This window comes from Diadema setosum, chromosome 20 (assembly GCF_964275005.1).
Source record: "Diadema setosum chromosome 20, eeDiaSeto1, whole genome shotgun sequence".
NCBI lineage: Eukaryota > Metazoa > Echinodermata > Echinoidea > Diadematoida > Diadematidae > Diadema > Diadema setosum.
Window position 1 is genome coordinate 13628919 of NC_092704.1, and position 18368 is coordinate 13647286.

At 39.1% G+C, this 18368-nt stretch overlaps 2 protein-coding genes across 2 annotated transcripts; one reads left to right on the forward strand and one right to left on the reverse strand.

Annotated features, from left to right (window-relative positions):
- The first annotated feature begins 700 nt into the window (after positions 1-700).
- Positions 701-8565, forward strand: LOC140243257 (kelch-like protein 5). Its single transcript, XM_072322926.1, has 2 exons — positions 701-730; positions 7119-8565. Exon 2 carries the CDS (start codon positions 7132-7134, stop codon positions 8563-8565), a length of 1434 nt encoding a protein of 477 aa, XP_072179027.1. The 5' UTR covers positions 701-730; positions 7119-7131.
- A 5967-nt stretch (positions 8566-14532) lies between these two features.
- LOC140243440 (BTB/POZ domain-containing protein 17-like) lies at positions 14533-15735 on the reverse strand. Its single transcript, XM_072323117.1, has one exon. The coding sequence runs from the start codon at positions 15733-15735 to the stop codon at positions 14533-14535; it is 1203 nt and encodes a 400-aa protein (XP_072179218.1).
- Positions 15736-18368: the final 2633 nt, after the last annotated feature.

Genomic DNA, 18368 nt, shown 5'->3' on the forward strand with positions numbered 1-18368 from the left:
CACGCACTGTATCTATATTTAATTATATAAAATAGCATACATACTTATGATACAGGCCGGCAGTGCATGACAAAAGTTATAGTGCACGTAAAATATAACGATTGCAGACGATAACCCACTATCGATTTGATATCGGTTTTTGCTCCCTCATTTTAATCATCGAGTACTGAATCCCGCACCTCATCGACGCGATTGCGCCACAACCGCGATATGCTTTGCTCGATATTATCGTTATTCTCGATTCTCGCTGGCTATGCCAGCAACTTATCTGTGTGGGACTAAACTATTAGCGGTAGATTCAAACATGGAAGCTGAAATGAAGAGGTTCACTACTTTTACAGAGACTGATCTATATAAACAGTATCTTAGACAATAAGGACACAAAGGATGCCATCAAATACGCCCTACGAATTTTGGACTCCTACTGTTCTGAAAAGGAATCAATCCGACGGATATTGAGCAAGTCAACCCAAGATTTGTGCCGCTTTCTCCCTACATTCTACGCGGAAGTGCGCCGTGGAAATGGGTAGCGTGTGTACGGTATACGCTAAGCGCTCTTTGATTACGCTACGCTATGAACTTTTACTACGACATTTACAACACACTCTCGGAATCCACTTGTGCAGCAATGGTGACTTCAATGATGCCTGGCACGAGCCTTGTGTTTAAATCCAGTAGACCCCTAATCCTACAAAACATCATCTAGTCCTGGTCCTGGACCCACAGTGCAGTAAGTAAACTTAGGGCGTCTAACGTGTTACTGTTAGATCCATGGTAGACCTATTGTAGGATCAAGTGTTAACTAACGTTAGCTCTGTCGCTCGTAAGTGAGTAGACATGATCTAGTAGTATAACGTTAGGCCAGGGCCCCTAACTTTAGACCTAATCTATCGTAGGGCCTAGAAATCGTTAGATATTAATAACCACGTAGACCCTAACACGGCAGGATTTTGTCTACACAGGTTCAAAGAAAATGGTATTATTGCTTGTCTAGACACGTGTAGGCCCTAGAGTCTTAAATGATCTAGGCTTTCGTATTTTTTCAATTTATCTTGTTCTTGCCTGGGTATGTATGCTATTTTATATAACACATAGTGCATGACATCTTATTGCACTATAACAAGTACCAAGCACCTCCAAATTCTGAATTTGCCCTCAGGCAATTATATTCAATTCGGCCTGCGGCCTCATTGAATATAACTGGCCTTCGGGGCAAATTCAGAATTTGTCGGTGCTTATATTGTTATAGTGCACTCAGCCTCATGCACTATATATATAATAGAACTTATACCTCGATTTATCAACCATAGGTGGTGTAATGGAAAATCATGTTTACGTCTCAGTTTACATCAAATACGTTAGAAGTATTATAAAGAACTTAGACACTGTAGGTAAACGTGGCATTTTTACGTAATGATAAAGTTTTGAAAGGATTTTTAATGGGGTGGCTTTATCTGGTCAGTAGGAATCAGTGAGAATGCTGGGGGTGATTGTTCAATCCTTGTGGGATTTATTTAAGAGTACCTTATGCAACGTATATCTATTGTTGTTTGAAAATTATTTGCTTCAGAATGGTCTCATATTCAAGTAATGTGCAGTTCATTGTTTCCAGGTTAGCATGCCTGTACAGTGCCGGGGCGATCGTTAGCGGGCCGTTAACGATCGCCCCGTCACTGATCAGTTTAATACTAGCCATCCCCTTTAATGTCGAATGAAATGTATACGTTTCAATTATTTTGCTTCTAACTTGTTCATAGGCATAATAGCCTATGAGGTAAATTCGCATCTGGTCATAATAGTACCTGTCAGTTTCTACATATAGGCATATCATGGTTTTGTATTGTACAATTTCATTATCTTACATGGATACCCATCAAATAATTTCGTTTTTATGATTTATGATTTACTCCATTCTTTTTTTTTTTACGCTAACCGCGACCGCCCTCCAAAATATATTAGTCACGAGCCTGTATATAGAGGGTGGCCCAAAAAGAACGGAACACATAAGATCTTTAATTTCAGCTATATTGTTGCTAATATGTCACTATTTTGCATACTATTGGAAAGGCCATTCCTTTTTCCGTATAATGACACCAAGTTCTTTAATTTTGGTTAATGCGTTATAATTTTAGAACCATTTTTGTCAACCCTTGCAATTTTCAAAATTTGATCATTTTGCACTCTCAGGGATACCGAAACCAACGAGAATTGGGCTTTCCATAGAACCAGTAGCGTTCACAATGTGCGGAATGTGGGGCGGACGGTGTTATTGTCGTCAGGTCGTCTCATTCACAATGGTAACGGACAATGACAACCACATTCTACACATTAGCCGGGTTCACACGTACAAATTAGCGGGATGACGATCGCGATGCTCATCCCGAGTTTTTTTGCGAGCGTCCACACGTACCAAATTAGCGGGATAGCGATCGCGATCGGTATCCCGCTAATTTGGCGAGCGTCCACACGTACCGAATTATCCCGCTAATTGCCGATAGAGATAACAGCAAAGCCTGCAAACTGGGTCACACAGCGCCCTTCTCTATCACCACCTGTGCGCACTTTCCTTTGTCCATTGTCTTTTACGCGTCAGTGGTGTGGTTTGCGCGCTGTTGTTGTTGTGCTCCAAAGAGGTGAAAGACCTCTTCGCAGAGGCCTCGTTGCTGTTGTGATGTGCGCATTGCATGATGGGATGTAAAAACTCGAGATTCTAATCCCGACCGTTCACACGTACCAGCGCGGGGCCAATTATCCCGCTAATTGACGAACCAGCGCAAGATTTCTTGGGATTAGCATCGCGATGCTTATCCCGCTAATTTTCGGGTTTTTTCTGTCCACACGTGCAAAAAACTCGGGATGACGATCGCGATGCAAATCTCGAGATTTGTATCCCGCTAATTGGTGTACGTGTGAACCCGGCTATTGTGAACGTAACTGGTTCTAAGGCAAGCCGAATTCTCCCCGGTTTCGGTATGTCTGAGAGTGCAAAATGATCACATTTTGAAAATTGCAAGGGTTGACAAAATCGGTCCTAAAATCATAACGCATCCACCAAAATTAAAGAACTTGGTGTCATTCTATTGGAAAAAGAATGGCCTTTCCAATAGCGTGCAAAATAATGACATATTTGCAAAAATATTGCTGAAATTAAAGATCTTAGGCGTTCCGTTCTTTCTGGGCCACCCTGTATATATATATATATATATATATATATATATATAGATATATAGATATATATTTATACATATATACATATATATACCTTTTTCATATCTCGTAGATATTATTATATATAACGCTATTTCCAGCCATAGAGGGAAATGCGGAATAAATGATAGTTTGGGGAATTTGGATAAAAAACATAATAATATTCAGAAAACATGCAAATATTTCCCTTTTTTGAAAAATATGCGTTAATATGGGCTCAAAGAAGCATTCAATAATGGATTGACAAGAACACAAAATGCATCATATACCACTATAAATTCTGTATGTTCACGAGAAAATACGACTTTTTAAAGAAAAAGCAGACATACCTACATTGCCCCAGTGACCCGTTTTCTATGCACAGGCAATATATACACCCATTTTTTGCATCGCTGGCAACCTCCCCCAAAATGTATTGATGGTACAGTCCTCAATCTACACACACTATAGGGCCTACGCCTTCTGTGTCTCATTTTGGAGTAGTCCTTCGGCCCTAGATCACTGATAAGGCATTGAAAAACTTTGTCAAAAAATTCCCGTTTTGAGCGAATTCCCCTTTAATTAAATACCTCTTTTTCGAACGTGATATAAAGTCGCCCTAAATGACCGTTTTATATATTATGTATACAATATTACGTTCGTTTAGTTCGGCTACTATTGATTCTGCATTGCTTTATCAGACTACACTCTAAGAAAGATATAGGTTCAACTGTGCACCTTTCAGACCACAAAGATTCAAAGTTGCATCCGTAAAGGTGCTATGTTGTGCCACACGTAGGTCTTGAATGTGCAAATTTAAACCAGCCCCACCTCCCTGTTTGAACCTTTTTTTTTTTTTTTGGGGGGGGGGGGTGTAGACCTATCAGAGAGGACCACAACCTCTTATGCGGTAGTAAGTACTTTTATTTCAAATGGCATTCTTGATATTTCAAATCTGCTGATTTCGTGGGTTCTGGAACCTAGACTCAATGCAAAATAACACAATATACGAGGATAATGTACACCTCGACTTATCCTCCCATATAGTGTTATAGTATTAGATATTTGGTAACAGTCACTGCAATCATGTGATTTATTTGTCTTTCAAACCTAACCAGGCCGATGCCTTACATTCTTTGAGTCAGCTTGAGAATGCAATGAATGATGTTTATTCATGGCTGAACTCACATTCTTTGAAATTGAATACGGATAAATCTGAGTTTTTAATGTTTGGTTCGAAGACACAATTAGGTAAACTTGACATAAATTTCATTTCCTTTTCCGGCATGTCAATTAGTGTGTCTCAAACCTGTCGCAACCTGGGTGTAATGCTAGATTGTAATATGACTATGTCTCATCAAGTTTCTAGCATTTGTAGATCTGTAAGATACCAACTTCGCAATATCGGCTTCATTAGAAAAATTGAACCGATCTTCTACCGAAAAATTAGTCCATGCTTTGATATCCTCTAGGCTCGATTTTGGAAACTCTGTCTTATTTAACTTACCACAAACTCAGCTCTCCATGCTACAGAGGGTTCAAAATGCGGCAGCACGCATCATTACACTATCCAAGAAGCACACTCACATCACCCCTATTTTGAGATCACTTCATTGGTTACCAGTCAAAGATCGCATTATTTTTAAGATTTTACTTCTGACTTTTCATTGCATTCAGGGCGCTGCTCCTCAGTATAACATTGACTTACTCCATAATTACATCCCTGCTAGATCTCTACGCTCATCCAACTCCGGTTCTCTGATAATTCCAAGATTCACTACAATATGGGGCACACGTGCCTTTGGCCATGCTGCTCCCACCTTATGGATAACTTACCTTCAGCCGTAAAAAATTGTTCTTCATCAGACTCTTTTAAAAGCAGTCTAAAAACTCACTTGTTTAAAGCCTCAATTTGATTATTCATTACATGTATTTGATATTAAATGTCTTTATCTCCTTCACTTTCTCTTCCTTCCGCGCCTAGAGCACTCTGCAGAGTGGATTTGGCGCTATATAAATCATATCCATTATTATCATTAATTATAGAACTTCTCGCACGTTTTGATAAGAACATTCTAAATACATTATAGAACTCTCGATTAAGTTTTGTATTTCAAAGATTACAATAAGTACCTTCATTTTGGTCTAATCAGTCTGAGTTACACAAACACAAAAAAGAGGACAACGAATGCATGGGAACATAATATTATCATAATTATAGGAATCATCCGAACCGCGCACAAGAACTTAAGGCACATTTTTGACAGATATTGTGCGTATTTAAGAAGCAGTAAACGGCTACCTTCAGATGATAGCTTGACAATTACTGGTTTGAAGAACGACGTATCACTTACCAACTGTGCTGCCTCGAATCCTTGTACGAATAACGATGAAAACTCTGATTTAGAGGGGACATAATATATAGGAACGCATGAACCAAAGATGAAAGTAACGAGGACATAATGTACGTATGGAATACAAAAGCTTCTGCGGTTCATGTACAAACATGTATGTTGCAAGAAGAGTCAACGTTCGGGATAATAGGTGGCTTTATCTCGAAAGGGGGGGGGGGGGAGTGGGGCTTGCTTTTTTTTTCTTTTACATGGTCTTCTGGCAAGAATCCAATGCGAAAGGAAACGCGGCCAGCACGCGCGGTGCACTATAAACAATAACCGGGCATCCGGAGACTGCGCAGTATACACGATACTGCAAATAGTCACAGCTAGAACTTGAAAAATGGTGAAGTGGGGAATTACAGAGTTTCATGTGAACTGTTAGTGTTTCACAGCGTGGAGTATGCCATCATACTCGATCATCTAGAGTAACCCGTTAAGACATATTTCCGTACATTTAGCTGGGCACGTGGGCGCAGGTGAAATTAGCGAAGGAGTGAGGAAGACGGCTGCAATCACACTGAGAAATTTGATTCGGATCAGCCACTTGCTGAACAGTAGATGTTCCTGACAATTAAAGCTTGTCCGAGAGGCTTGTGCGACATAGAAACAATAGCTACCGGTATTTCATCTAAATTTGAGTGAAGGTACCGAAGTACAGTAGGCTACTACACTACAGGTTGAGTGGATTGCTCGCTACAATCGTGACAATGTATTGAGGTCCTTTGAGGAAAATATTGAACTTCGCAGATTCGGGATTACCGACATATTTTGTTAGCTGATTGCCCTCTGTTTATATAATTACCTTGCGTAAATTGTAAATTGCCTATTCAGTGCATAATTTGCTTATAATTAATGGAAACACATACTGAAACAGCTCCTAAATTGTGTACATATAATACTACCTACCCCTTAATGAAATCTCAAAAATGTTTTTGTGTCTTTTGATATGTCATTTAAGTGACTGCTGTAGAAATGAATATTTCGTGCCTTGTTCTTTTTTTAATAGATGATTATAGACAGAAGTACGATATCAAGTAAAAAAAAAACAACGCAAAACTACATGTTAGTAGACGTTCGTCTTTATATGCAGTGCGGATGTGGCTACATATGGTACGTCATAATAATTTGTGGTAAACTTTCCTTTTGTAATGTTGTTTGAAGAGTTATGAAGAAAAAACCAAAATGGGTTGAAGTTTCTGAGCGCAGAGAGAATATGCCAAATACACACAGATAGTGAGAATGAATTATTTTGTTAGTGACAACAGAATGTCGGCTGTGAAGAAACTGCTCAGTACTGTATCAGTGTCGAACCGAAAGATTATCTGGCAACCTTTAAAATTTCTGGATCATATTCACTCTATTGCATGTCAACATGTGACCCATCACTTTGGAGTGCATGCATATAGAAGGCATTTAACATTCTGAAACGACTAGAACAAGAAGTCTGATTAATATTTTCCCCAGTATAGTTTTGTATTTCCGATTCTACAAGATCACCTTCATTATCCAATGAATCAATGACGTTCTAACACACAGGTATTCCTGAAAGATGGCTCAGGAGGTATTGTACTCTTGCCAAGGGGCACTTTCTCAAAAGCTGAAGGTATATTTGAAGAATAGTGAATTATCAGACATTTCCGTTAAGGTCGGATCAAGACAGTATCCTGCTCATCGCCTGGTTCTCGGTGCAGCAAGTAGAACCCTTGCGAAGATGATGAAGGAGAATCCTGGAAAAATCCTCCAGTTGAAAGCAGATGACACGGAGGGTGAGATTGAGGTCTTTGAGCGGATGTTGTGCTACATGTACACTGGCGAAATTACGTTTTCAGGAGAGAACATCCGAATGATGATTAGTTGGGCTGACCAACTAGCTCTGCAGGAATTGAGCAAAACAGCACAGGATTGGTTGTTTGAATCGTTGCGTGGTGACAGTGTGGTGGGAGTCATCAAGTGGTTGAGGGAAACTGATGAAGGTTGTTTCAATACTCTGAAGGACCGTTGCTTCCAAATCTTGGCTCACTACTTCGAATACACACCAGAGACCTCATGGCTAGGACTCTCAGCGGACGAGGTTCTGGCCATCATAGAGAGGAATGACCTTGTTGTGGCTGATGAAGAAACTGTCATCAAGAGGATAGATGCCTGGCTCTTGGAGCATGGACACATTGAAGATATCAAGGAGTTATACTGGAAGATGGTGAAAAAGATCCGACTTCTGTGGGCTGCCGAGCTAGTCACTCTGAAGAAGACCTCACCACTGGTGCAATTTGTTGATAGAGAGTGTCCGCACTTGGTGTCAAAGGCATTTGAGTTCCGAGCACTCTCCCTCGAGTTAGGCGACGATGAAGATATGACAGCACAGGAAGATTGCTTCCCATTGCGTAAGGAGGATGCTCAGCCAAGACTATACCTTAATGCTGCACCATTTGGCCAGGACAGATACACTTGTTCTACGGGAGGGACTCAGGACAAGTTATTTCAAACCCTCCCTGTAGAATCTCGCAAAGATGCGTGGAGCAGCGTCCAAATGAAGTACGGGTTATGGACGGACTCCTCCTTGAAGATGACAGCAAAGATGGAGTCCCAAAAGTCAGGCGATGTTGAGGTATGGCGTGTGAAATATGATTTCGCATTGCCCAATAATCGAAACGATGACGAGCTGCTTGTAGGAATCGGAACAGCCCAAAAGAAATACTTTAGGTTCGCTATTGTGACCACGAATCACGATGCAGATGCTGAATTTTACCTGCCGGACAACCCAGTTGTGACGGTGTACCAGGGTTCCTTGCAAGACGTTTTAAGCTTAAAGGAGGTGTCACATGGCCGCTTTAGAGAATCCCGTCATGTCATCACCATACGCACTCCACCTATATTTGCTGGGAGAAAGCCCGCCAAAATTAAGGTAATGACTTGCATTTATGTATCAAATGAAGATGACACGCAGACCCTGAAGTGTGAGGATCAATTTAATACACTGGACTAGCGATGGAGACATGCCATTGAGAAACATTTCCATAGAATTCTCACATATGAATTTTCCATCCAAAGTTCATTTTGTAAAACAATATTGGCTGCTCGTAAACAAACTCTCATGCAGTCTTATTCGTAGCCAGTGAACACCATCATACATATTATAATCTTTTTTGTTTGTTTGTTTTGACGTACAATGAGATTTTTTTTCCTATAGGATTCTTCAAATGGCATTGCATTAAAAAATGTGTCTGTTTTCTCTTCATGACTTTAAGTACTGGAACGTTTTCTTTGAAACTGTGAAAACTGTAAGACATCGTACCAGTTTTTGTATGATCGTGTGTTTTGCTTTTGTATGAGACATCATGTCTGTTAAGGTAGGATGCAGGACTTGTAACTTGACCTCTGATAAACATAGTGTAGGCCTACGTGCTATTAGTTTTAATCAAACAAATCTTGGCAGTATTTGTCCTCGTCCAGGCAAAGCAATCACGTTGGCTCCTCAATTTCTTTACGGATACATGAAAGTTTTTGCTTGTTTTATTTTTTCCTTGTCGGAAATGTTACTCAAGGAATCAGAAGAGGAAGTGATGATAAAAGAATGACAGCAATCACTGGGAAATGTTGTGTACACGAGTCACTTCTGGTACGGTGGGGGAGGGTGTAGAGGGGGAAACGCTTGGTAGCCTCTTGAGATCAAGACCTATGAGATACACATTATCAGCATACAGTTCATGGATGGGACTGAAGAGACATCTTTACCATTTTACCATTACTTTGCCGTCTTTTAAAAGTAGGTTCCGTTTACATTGTCCATCAAGGATACTAGAAGATGCCCCTGGCATAGGTACAGTATTTACAAAAGGAAAAGAATTCAAAAATTCAACTTTCTCATTCAGGCAAATGCATCCATCGTAAACATCGTACACTCTTTAAGCTTCACTGTAGCTGTATTGAGCTTTCTTATACCAGCTGCCCGAAACATTTTTGACTGAAAAAGGGGGGAAATTGAAACGAGGACTTCTGCCATGGTGATGCCAGTATTTCACCTCCCGATTTTGGTTCCAATAACTTATTAAATCAGGTTGTGTCCAGTCACACCAAACGTCCCAACAATATGAGAAGGGCTCGGGGAGTATGGGGAGATTTTTTTTTTTTTTTTTTGCATAATATCGTACACTGTACCTATACAGGGTGGCCCAGAAAGAACGGAACACCTAAGATCTTTAATTTCAACAATATTGTTGCAAATATGTCATTATTTTGCACAATGTTGGGAAGGCCATTCATTTTCCAATTGAATGACACTAAGTTCTTTAATTTTGGTAAATGTGTTATGATTTTAGGACCATTGTCAACCCTTGCAATTTTCAAAATGTGATCATTTTTGCACTCTCAGAGATGCCGAAACCAGCGAGAATTCGGCTTGCCATAGAACCAGTGGCATTCACAATGATATTCACAATGACATACACATTATTTGCAATGATAACGGACCTGGCAACCACCTCCCGCCCCGCATTCCACACATTTTGAAAATTGCAACGGTTGACAAAAATGGTCCTGAAATCCTAACGCATAAACCAAAATTAAAGAATTTGGTGTCATTCTATTGGAAAAAGAATGGCCTTTTCAATAGTATGCAAGATTATGACATATTTGCAACGATATTGCTGAAATTAAAGATCTTAGTTGTTCCGTTCTTTCTGGGCCACCCTGTATAGATATGCCAAAAAAAAAAAGAGGAAAAATTCCCACTTCAAGGTGATCTTCACTCCATGTGTTGGCATCGTTACAGGAGTAAATTTGCACAAACTGGAAAGTAAATTTCGGTAAGATTTGACAAATAATGAGAAGGATACTTATTGGATACTAAAATGTCACAGACTTAAGAGATCGAGGGAGAGAGAGATTGGTCACACATTTACGTCGACAGACTGTATACATAGCAGATTGTCATTCCGGTTAATCTAATTTAATCTAATACAACTTCATAACTAATTTCTACTCAACCCCCCCCCCCCCCATTTACAGCAAAACTCTATACTTTGATGATATGTCGAATTTACTTTCTGAATTTGAATTTCTTTTATAATTCAAACGTCAGTACATACATATGAGTGGAAACTAACAGGGCACTCCTGATAAGGTGATAACCGAAAACACGGTACATTTGTCAAATCAGTGGAACGTTCAACAGATCTGTCTGTTAGAGACCACTCTATGTATCTGTAGCACCATGATTAAGAAAAGTTACCTTTCACTTTCCTGAATGGGGTAGACTGTTGACCGCAGTAGTCATTGAAAGTGTGTTCGAGAATCACTTTAGGATACAGAATCCTCGCTCTTTTCAGTAGTATACAGTGGTATAGGTATATGAATTTAAACCACACCATGTACAAAGGCAGACATTTGACATGAATATAAGTTGAAGTATTGTTGAGTTTATTTGCAACTGTAATATGGGGGATTACACATTCTGACGTTATAGCAGTTTCAATAGCTTTCTATGAAAGTATCCGTAGAAGAAGTGCTATCTAATTTAGGCATTGATTAACCACAATGCAGTTCACAATTTGCACCGTCTGTGTTTTCCTCTTATTTAAACATGGAGTAGTATACCAATTATCTGCGTGAAGTCAAGGCTAATTATTTCGTTTTTTCTTTTTTCTTTTTTTGTACAAATTAGTGATATTCATTTTGATAAGGCTTGAATGCAACGACATTGTAGAGGTTCTAGAATTTAAACAGTTAACATGGCAAATGTCATGTTACAAGACATTCTCTCTCCTGAATGTATTTAAACATCATTTCTTGCAGTAAATATTATATCATACAATGCTTCATCAGCATTGGTATATGCTATGTTGATGTTGTAGTTGCATGACTGATTAAATACTAATCACAACAAGACAATGGCATGTTACGTAAAAACCTATTATAGAATATGACTTAACACACAAGAGTACGGAAGCATGCTCGTCCACATTACCACGCAGCTTGCATATAGCTTGTAGTGCATTCATAGAAGTAATACTGTATGCGATTCGTCGATTCATAGTTAAGCAATGTATACTTAGTGTCACAAACAATATTAGGCCATACAGCCAAACTGATGTCAGTTGAAAGTTCTGGTAGATAAATTTGATCTAGTACTCCTTCGTAGAAGTGTGTATTACAACCATAAAGAATGGTCTTATGTGGAATAATGTACACTGTCTAAAGTAATAAAGTCCTTCTTGTTTGAAGGTATGCAGTGTTCTCAGTGCACTATTCATGACGTCTCCTACTATTAGTGCATGCAAGCATGCATATTGTATCAAATATGATGTGCTCACCACACAAATGCCAGACCAAGGAGGTTGGGTATCTAGGCCATTGGTGGAACACGTCAGCGAAATTTGAGGAAAATTGGACAATCTGTTCAAAATTATAAATTGTTCAAGATTCGCTGGCTGACAAGACTACTTGTCATCACTGTAGGACAGTAATTAAACGAATACTGTACAAGGAAAATTAATGATAACTCACGCTGTCACGTTTCATGAAACGCACACATTCAATTGACTTTTTACTGTCATTTGTTGAGAGTAATATTATCCATCTGCTTTCTGAAAGAGGGGAGTCATGTGCTCTGTCATGCTAGAAATGTGACAGTTTATTTTGATAATAAGATACAGTATGCCATCCCCCCCCCCAAAAAAAAAAACAACAAAATACAATCGGACTTTCGCATTGATCTCTTTCAAAATGATTTAACAATCTGAAACTATAACTTTTTATCTGCATTTTGCAGAAAACCCTCATTTAATTTGGTTAAGGTGTCATAGAGAAATATGGATCGTTGTAAAACATGTCATGGGTCCGTTTCTTCCAAGTTCAGCACCTGGATGCTCGTGGAACTGTGAATACAATGTACAAAACTGGGAGGGAAGGGATTCCTGACATGCTCTACAAAAACCCTCATTTCTCTTTGACCACTAAAGCAAATCGGAAGAGGTTTTCTGTAAGATTTGGGTAATAAATTAAAGTTTCATACCTTGAAATTGCATTTGGATTAACTACCTTTAAAGTTATCGTTGCTGAGGCCCGTTATATTTATTTTTTTTTTTTGGGGGGGGGGGGAAGGGGGGAGGGACATATGGTAGCGCCCACATACTAGTAATATACATGTATATTATATATATATATGTAGATAAGTTCTTTCAGGTTTCCAATATTCGATACCAAATGTTTATATATCACGTCATATCATATCTCATATCAAGATGAAATAAAAATGAAGTTTGAAGTGATTATGTATAATTATTATGTATATCTATACCAGCTATCAAACCGTAACCAAACTTTTAGTTCAGTCGGGTCTTCTGGAAAAGCTGAATCCATTATCATAAGGAGATGGCAACACGTAAAATTCCAATCGTAGGCGTACGTTATAGAAATACCGAGCGTGATATTTACTTCATATTTTTATTTTTCTCTTCCTCTTTTTACGTTTTCGTTTTTCATGTTTCCACTACATGCCTACTTGGTACAAAAACTTTAAAAAATGGCTTCCATTATAAAATATTGTTTTCATGGAAATCTATCACAGTATTTATCACATTTAAACAGTTGTAGTTAGAGTCTAACTTAAGAACGATTGTCCATTCCAGTGATGTGATTGTGTTAACACGAACCAGGACGTTTATAATTAAGACAACGTCTTGCTTGACTGGACATATTGCACGTATAATTATTCAAGTTGTTCAAGTTGATTTATTTCATTTTCAAAAAACAAATAATTAGAAATACAATGAAACACTCGTATATACAGATGTCAGGAAACCAGTACCACAATGCGATTAACAGAATAACATTGTAAGAAAGATACATAAAAATTATCGACAGAGAAAACAAATAAATTTTACGTCACAGTGGTACAGGAAGAAACAAAATTGCTGGAAATGGAGGGGACTGCTAAAAGCAGAGCTTGTAGAATGCAGTCCCCTCTTAAAAAAATAAATCTAATTGCAAAAAAAAAAAAAAAAATCCCTCAGCGGTAGTAAAACAAAAACAAAAAACAGAGTAATACACACATACATGCACATAAGGACGCATATTAACAAACACAAGGCGGCTCTCTTGTAAGGGAAAAATGATGAGAGGATAGAAAGATAGTAAAGAAGGTAATAAGTCAGAGGTGGACAAGGGGGAGGGGAGAGGAGAGGGAAATGGTGGGTCATAACAGTAAAGAAAAAATGAATTATTAGTTTGCATATGAAGTTTTTGAATAATTCTTTAACTTCAAAGAAAAAGTATCGAAACTTAGAGCTTCTGTTATATTATCAAGCGAATTCCAGAATTTCGGTCGAGAGAAGGAGAATACAAGAGAATTATTGATTAAGCAACTCAACGATTCACCATCATAATCATGATAATGTGCTTTTATGCTTTAACCATGTCCACGACTAGTATGATCTGATAATTTAACAGCTTATATGAGAAGGAAAGTTAATGCTATCCAGTAAATGACATGTGCATGAGTTAATAAACTCTGCACTGGGACACAAAATGACCTGCTAATCACGGAGAAATACACTCGTGTCATAAAATCACTTGTGGTTTTTTCACAGCGAAAAAAAAATACAATTCTTACACATACATTGTCTGCATCTTTCTTGATATAACCTTAAAACCATGCACTGTATAGGTTGACCATAGCGAGAAACAGAGAAAGCACTACCTGTTGGTCATGTACCTTGACGCATGCATTGAGAAAAAAACCCAACAGTTACAGCTTATTTCTCTACGCTTTTACTTTGAGAGTACATAATTTGATAAATAAAACACAGTTCGGACTTGATAGCAGTCTTAAATTAGACTACAAATCATTTGACACGATCTACGTACGATGAATCATATACTTAGAAACATTATAACGTAAGGTTCCATAATTTTGTGGTCTATGAAATCATGTACTGACGTGACTCCTGTAATTTTACGTCACCTTTTTGCCGCTGTCACGTTTTTGCTTTTTAAAGATCAAAGCTACATCATGGATTCGTAGCTTTTCACCTTGTCTGATGGGCTGAGCAAATTTTGCCTTGCAGTTGAGAATTGCTGTGTAAGGGGATCTATTTTGTTTCGACCGACGATTTACAGACGACATTCTACGTCGTGATTCTGAGCCACTGGCCTTTAAGTATTTTGGTGTTTGCTTGGGCTGGCCAATTGCAATGGCTGCATGATATTTTTGTGAAACAAAAGGCAACTTTGACCTTAACTTTATTTCGATCTGATCCTGTGACACCTTTTTCACAGTCACGCGCAGCACTTTGTCTTTTCCTTTCTGGAAAATCTGTTTCTCTCCACCTGCTTTCTTGATCCAAGGAGAAACATGAAGCCGCCTCTGCGAACCAACGGTGATGGCAACGCTTTCAAATCTGGCATCTTGCCGAATCTGATCTTTGGAGCCATCGCTGTTTGGTGGACGGAGATACAGCCTTGGATCTGGGAACTCATCCGGTAGTTCTCCGTGCGAGCCTTCGCGGAAGAGTGTCTGTAGCTGCCATACTTCCAAAGGTAAATCGGGAAGCTTTTCTGAGGCCCTCAAAAATACAGCAGTGGTTGTCACCTTCAGCAACTGTGCGGCATTCATGAACGGAAAGCGGATGCACTTGATGACTTCAACAAAGATGTTGTCGTCCTCGCACTGATTGAGCCACGGCTCAATCTTCTCAAAGAGGGCGTACTCGCTCTCGACGACCAAGTCGGGTCCACTGTCCAGTACGAGCAGCAACGTCGCTGCATCCATGTCGAGCAGCTGCTGACCTGAGAGAAAGTTGAAATTTGTTAGAAGGGATTGGTGGCACAGATTGATGACGTTTGGCACGTTGAATGCTCGGGCCTTCGGCAAAAGCGAAAGCATCGTAACCGAATCACTTGAACTGATGTCGATGAACTCATTACAGAACCCATGAAGTTCAGGGATCATGTATTTGTCGGCAAGTCGGACCAGCGATAAGACGTTGTCAGTGGTCAGGGTTACCGTAGCAGTGTACAAGAACTTTAGAAAATCCTCGAAAACTAGTGCCTCGGGGTCTTCCTCTACCAGTTTCTGTCGGATTACTTGTCCAGAAGCGTTGTCGCTACGTTCGTCACAAAGCTCATTGTGGGGTTGCCAGGTGGGGTCAGACAACATCGTTTTAAAAACTTCACTCCATGCGCAGAGAACTAGACGATGAGCAAAGAACGTGCGATCCCCTACGCTAAGAATCAGATCGCTATACAGTTTCTGATCGTATAATGGTCCAAAGGCAGTGTCTCCATCACCCAGATTTCCTTTTCGCGTGCCTTCCTATACAAGTACAACAATAAAGTACATAAATTTCCATTGTGTAGTGCAATGTACTTGGATAATGTGCCTTTGCTTTCTAGATGAAACGTTTTCACTTCCTTCTCGAAAAGATTGAACAGATTGGCCTAACTGGACAATAGGTGAAGTTATCAAAATGCCATGTTGTTTGATGGACTGCTTATTACACACGATTAATCAATAGCGTAGAGACGTTATGATTAGACAAGAGAGGGGGAGAGAGAGAGAGAGACAGGGGCAGTGGGTCTAGCACTCGGCTGAATATCGCAAGTTTACCTTTCGTGCATTCTTGCAGGCTATAAATTCCTCAGAAGAACATAAATTGGGGGGGGGGGCGCTTTGGCGGGGGACAGGTGTATGGTGCCCGTTCGTAAACATTCTACCATACTGGCAACAACACCTGCCAAGTTTGCATAAAATGTTGATTATGTGTTTCAAAAAAAAAGATCAAAATGTGCAAACAGGTTTTGAATTTGGTCCCAACCCCAAGCAATCTGCGAAGGGGGCCATTTCCCATAACCTGATACCACTCTCGTAAATTCCAATGTACTTTATATTTTTAAGAGAATTCTGGTCTCCCTTTTTTTTTAATTCAATTCAATTTCAATTTATTTTCATATTTCTCGATGAAAAAAAAATACATCAAATATTACAAAATTTAATAATACATGATATCCAGCCGGGAGGCATAATAGAATATTGCAAACATGATAAGAATATCATAGTCGATCTATGAAAGTTATAATATGAGAATGAATGCTAAAGAACTATGATGGAACCAAGGAGGTTTTAGAGAATGGAGTCACAACCACCTTATTTCTTTGCTAGATGTTCGAAGCCGCCGCTCAAAAATATTTGAAGCATGTGCCAAACAGGATCTGCCGCGCAGATACGAAGACAATTGACTCGTGTCTCATTGCATAATCACTAGCCACTTTCAAAGGAAGATATGTCTTGTGATAATAATTACTTTTCGCTATCCCTTCTTATAAAAGGTAGGTGGTACAGACACGAGGATGTGCGAATAGAAATTGAGCAGAATATGCTGAAATAAAGATGAAAATTACTCGACTGGGCATACCTGGGCACTAATCTGATATATCTATCAATAAAGAATTATACTTGAAGATTACTCCATATTAGTTCCATTTGTGGAAATTAAGCGGAAAAGTGATAAAACCAGCTTTCCAGTATGGTACAGTTTTAAACATTTTCACATGATACAACTCTGATTTACACTTTTGCACAAATTTCTGGACGGGATTGACTTTTGTTTTACATGCTTTATCATTAAGTGAAATTTCATTTCATTTAATGAATAAATAAATAAGCAAAATATGGCCAACATTATGAAAACATTCAAAATGAATCTTCAGATTGCTCAGCAAGACGGCGGCGTCGAACATCGATCATCAAAGGCACAAGTGCACCTGTGGAATTCTTTTGTACATCAATAGAAATCTGACAACTGTTTGAATATTACAGCCAGTTCATGTACAAAACCTCGTTGATGGAACCTACCTAGAAGCAAGCTCGTCGAGCGTAGGTCCCAGTCATTAAACTCTCATTTGGGAGACTTTGGGACCCCCAGGGGGGCCGCAAGTGGGGCATGATGCCAATTTACAAATACAAATATAATATTCAAACATCCCAGCAAAAACACCTGCCAAGTCTTGTAAAAATTTGACCATGCGTTCTTAATAAGAGGAAGAAAACGTGAAAACTGGCCCATTAATATAGTCCCTACAAGGGCGCAGAGGGGGCATTCCCGTATCCGCCATCAACACACTTGAAAACGCAATCACCACACATAGCTCTTTTACTTCAGGTTCTAGAGATTGTGCTCATTTGTTTAAATATAAGATTTTCCAGAAGATAAAAATCTGAAAATTGGGCCCCAATTTGGCCCTCGGGCCAACCCAGGATCTGCCATAAACAACGTCAACAAGAAATTACAGTCACCAATGTACAAACTCAAAGCCCTAACCAAGGAGGTTTAAGAGTTGGAGTTCCAACTGGCTGTAATTACTCAAACAGTTGTCAGATTTCTATTGATGCACAAAAGAATTCCACAGGTGCACTTGTGCCTTTGATGATCGATGTTCGACGCCGCCGTCTTGCTGAGCAATCTGAAGATTCATTTTGAACGTTATTATAATGTTGGCCACATTTCACTTATTTATCTATTAAATGAAATGAAATGTCACTTAATGATAAAGCATGTAAAACAAAAGTCAATCCCGTCCAGAAAGTGGTGCAAAAGTGTAAATCAAAGCTGTATCATGTGAAAATGTTTAAAACTGTACCATCCTTGAAAGCTGGTTTTATCACTTTTCCCCTTAATTTCCACAAATGAAACTAATATGCAATAATCTCCAAGTATAATTCTTTATTGATAGACATGTCAGATTAGCGCCCGGGTATGCCCAGTCGAGTAATTTTCATCTTTATTTCAGTAT

Coding starts and splice junctions, on each gene's coding strand:
- LOC140243257 (XM_072322926.1), top strand. CDS start 7,132: ATGGCTCAGGAGGTATTGTACTCTTGCCAAGGGGCACTTTCTCAAAAG.
- LOC140243440 (XM_072323117.1), bottom strand. CDS start 15,735: ATGTTGTCTGACCCCACCTGGCAACCCCACAATGAGCTTTGTGACGAA.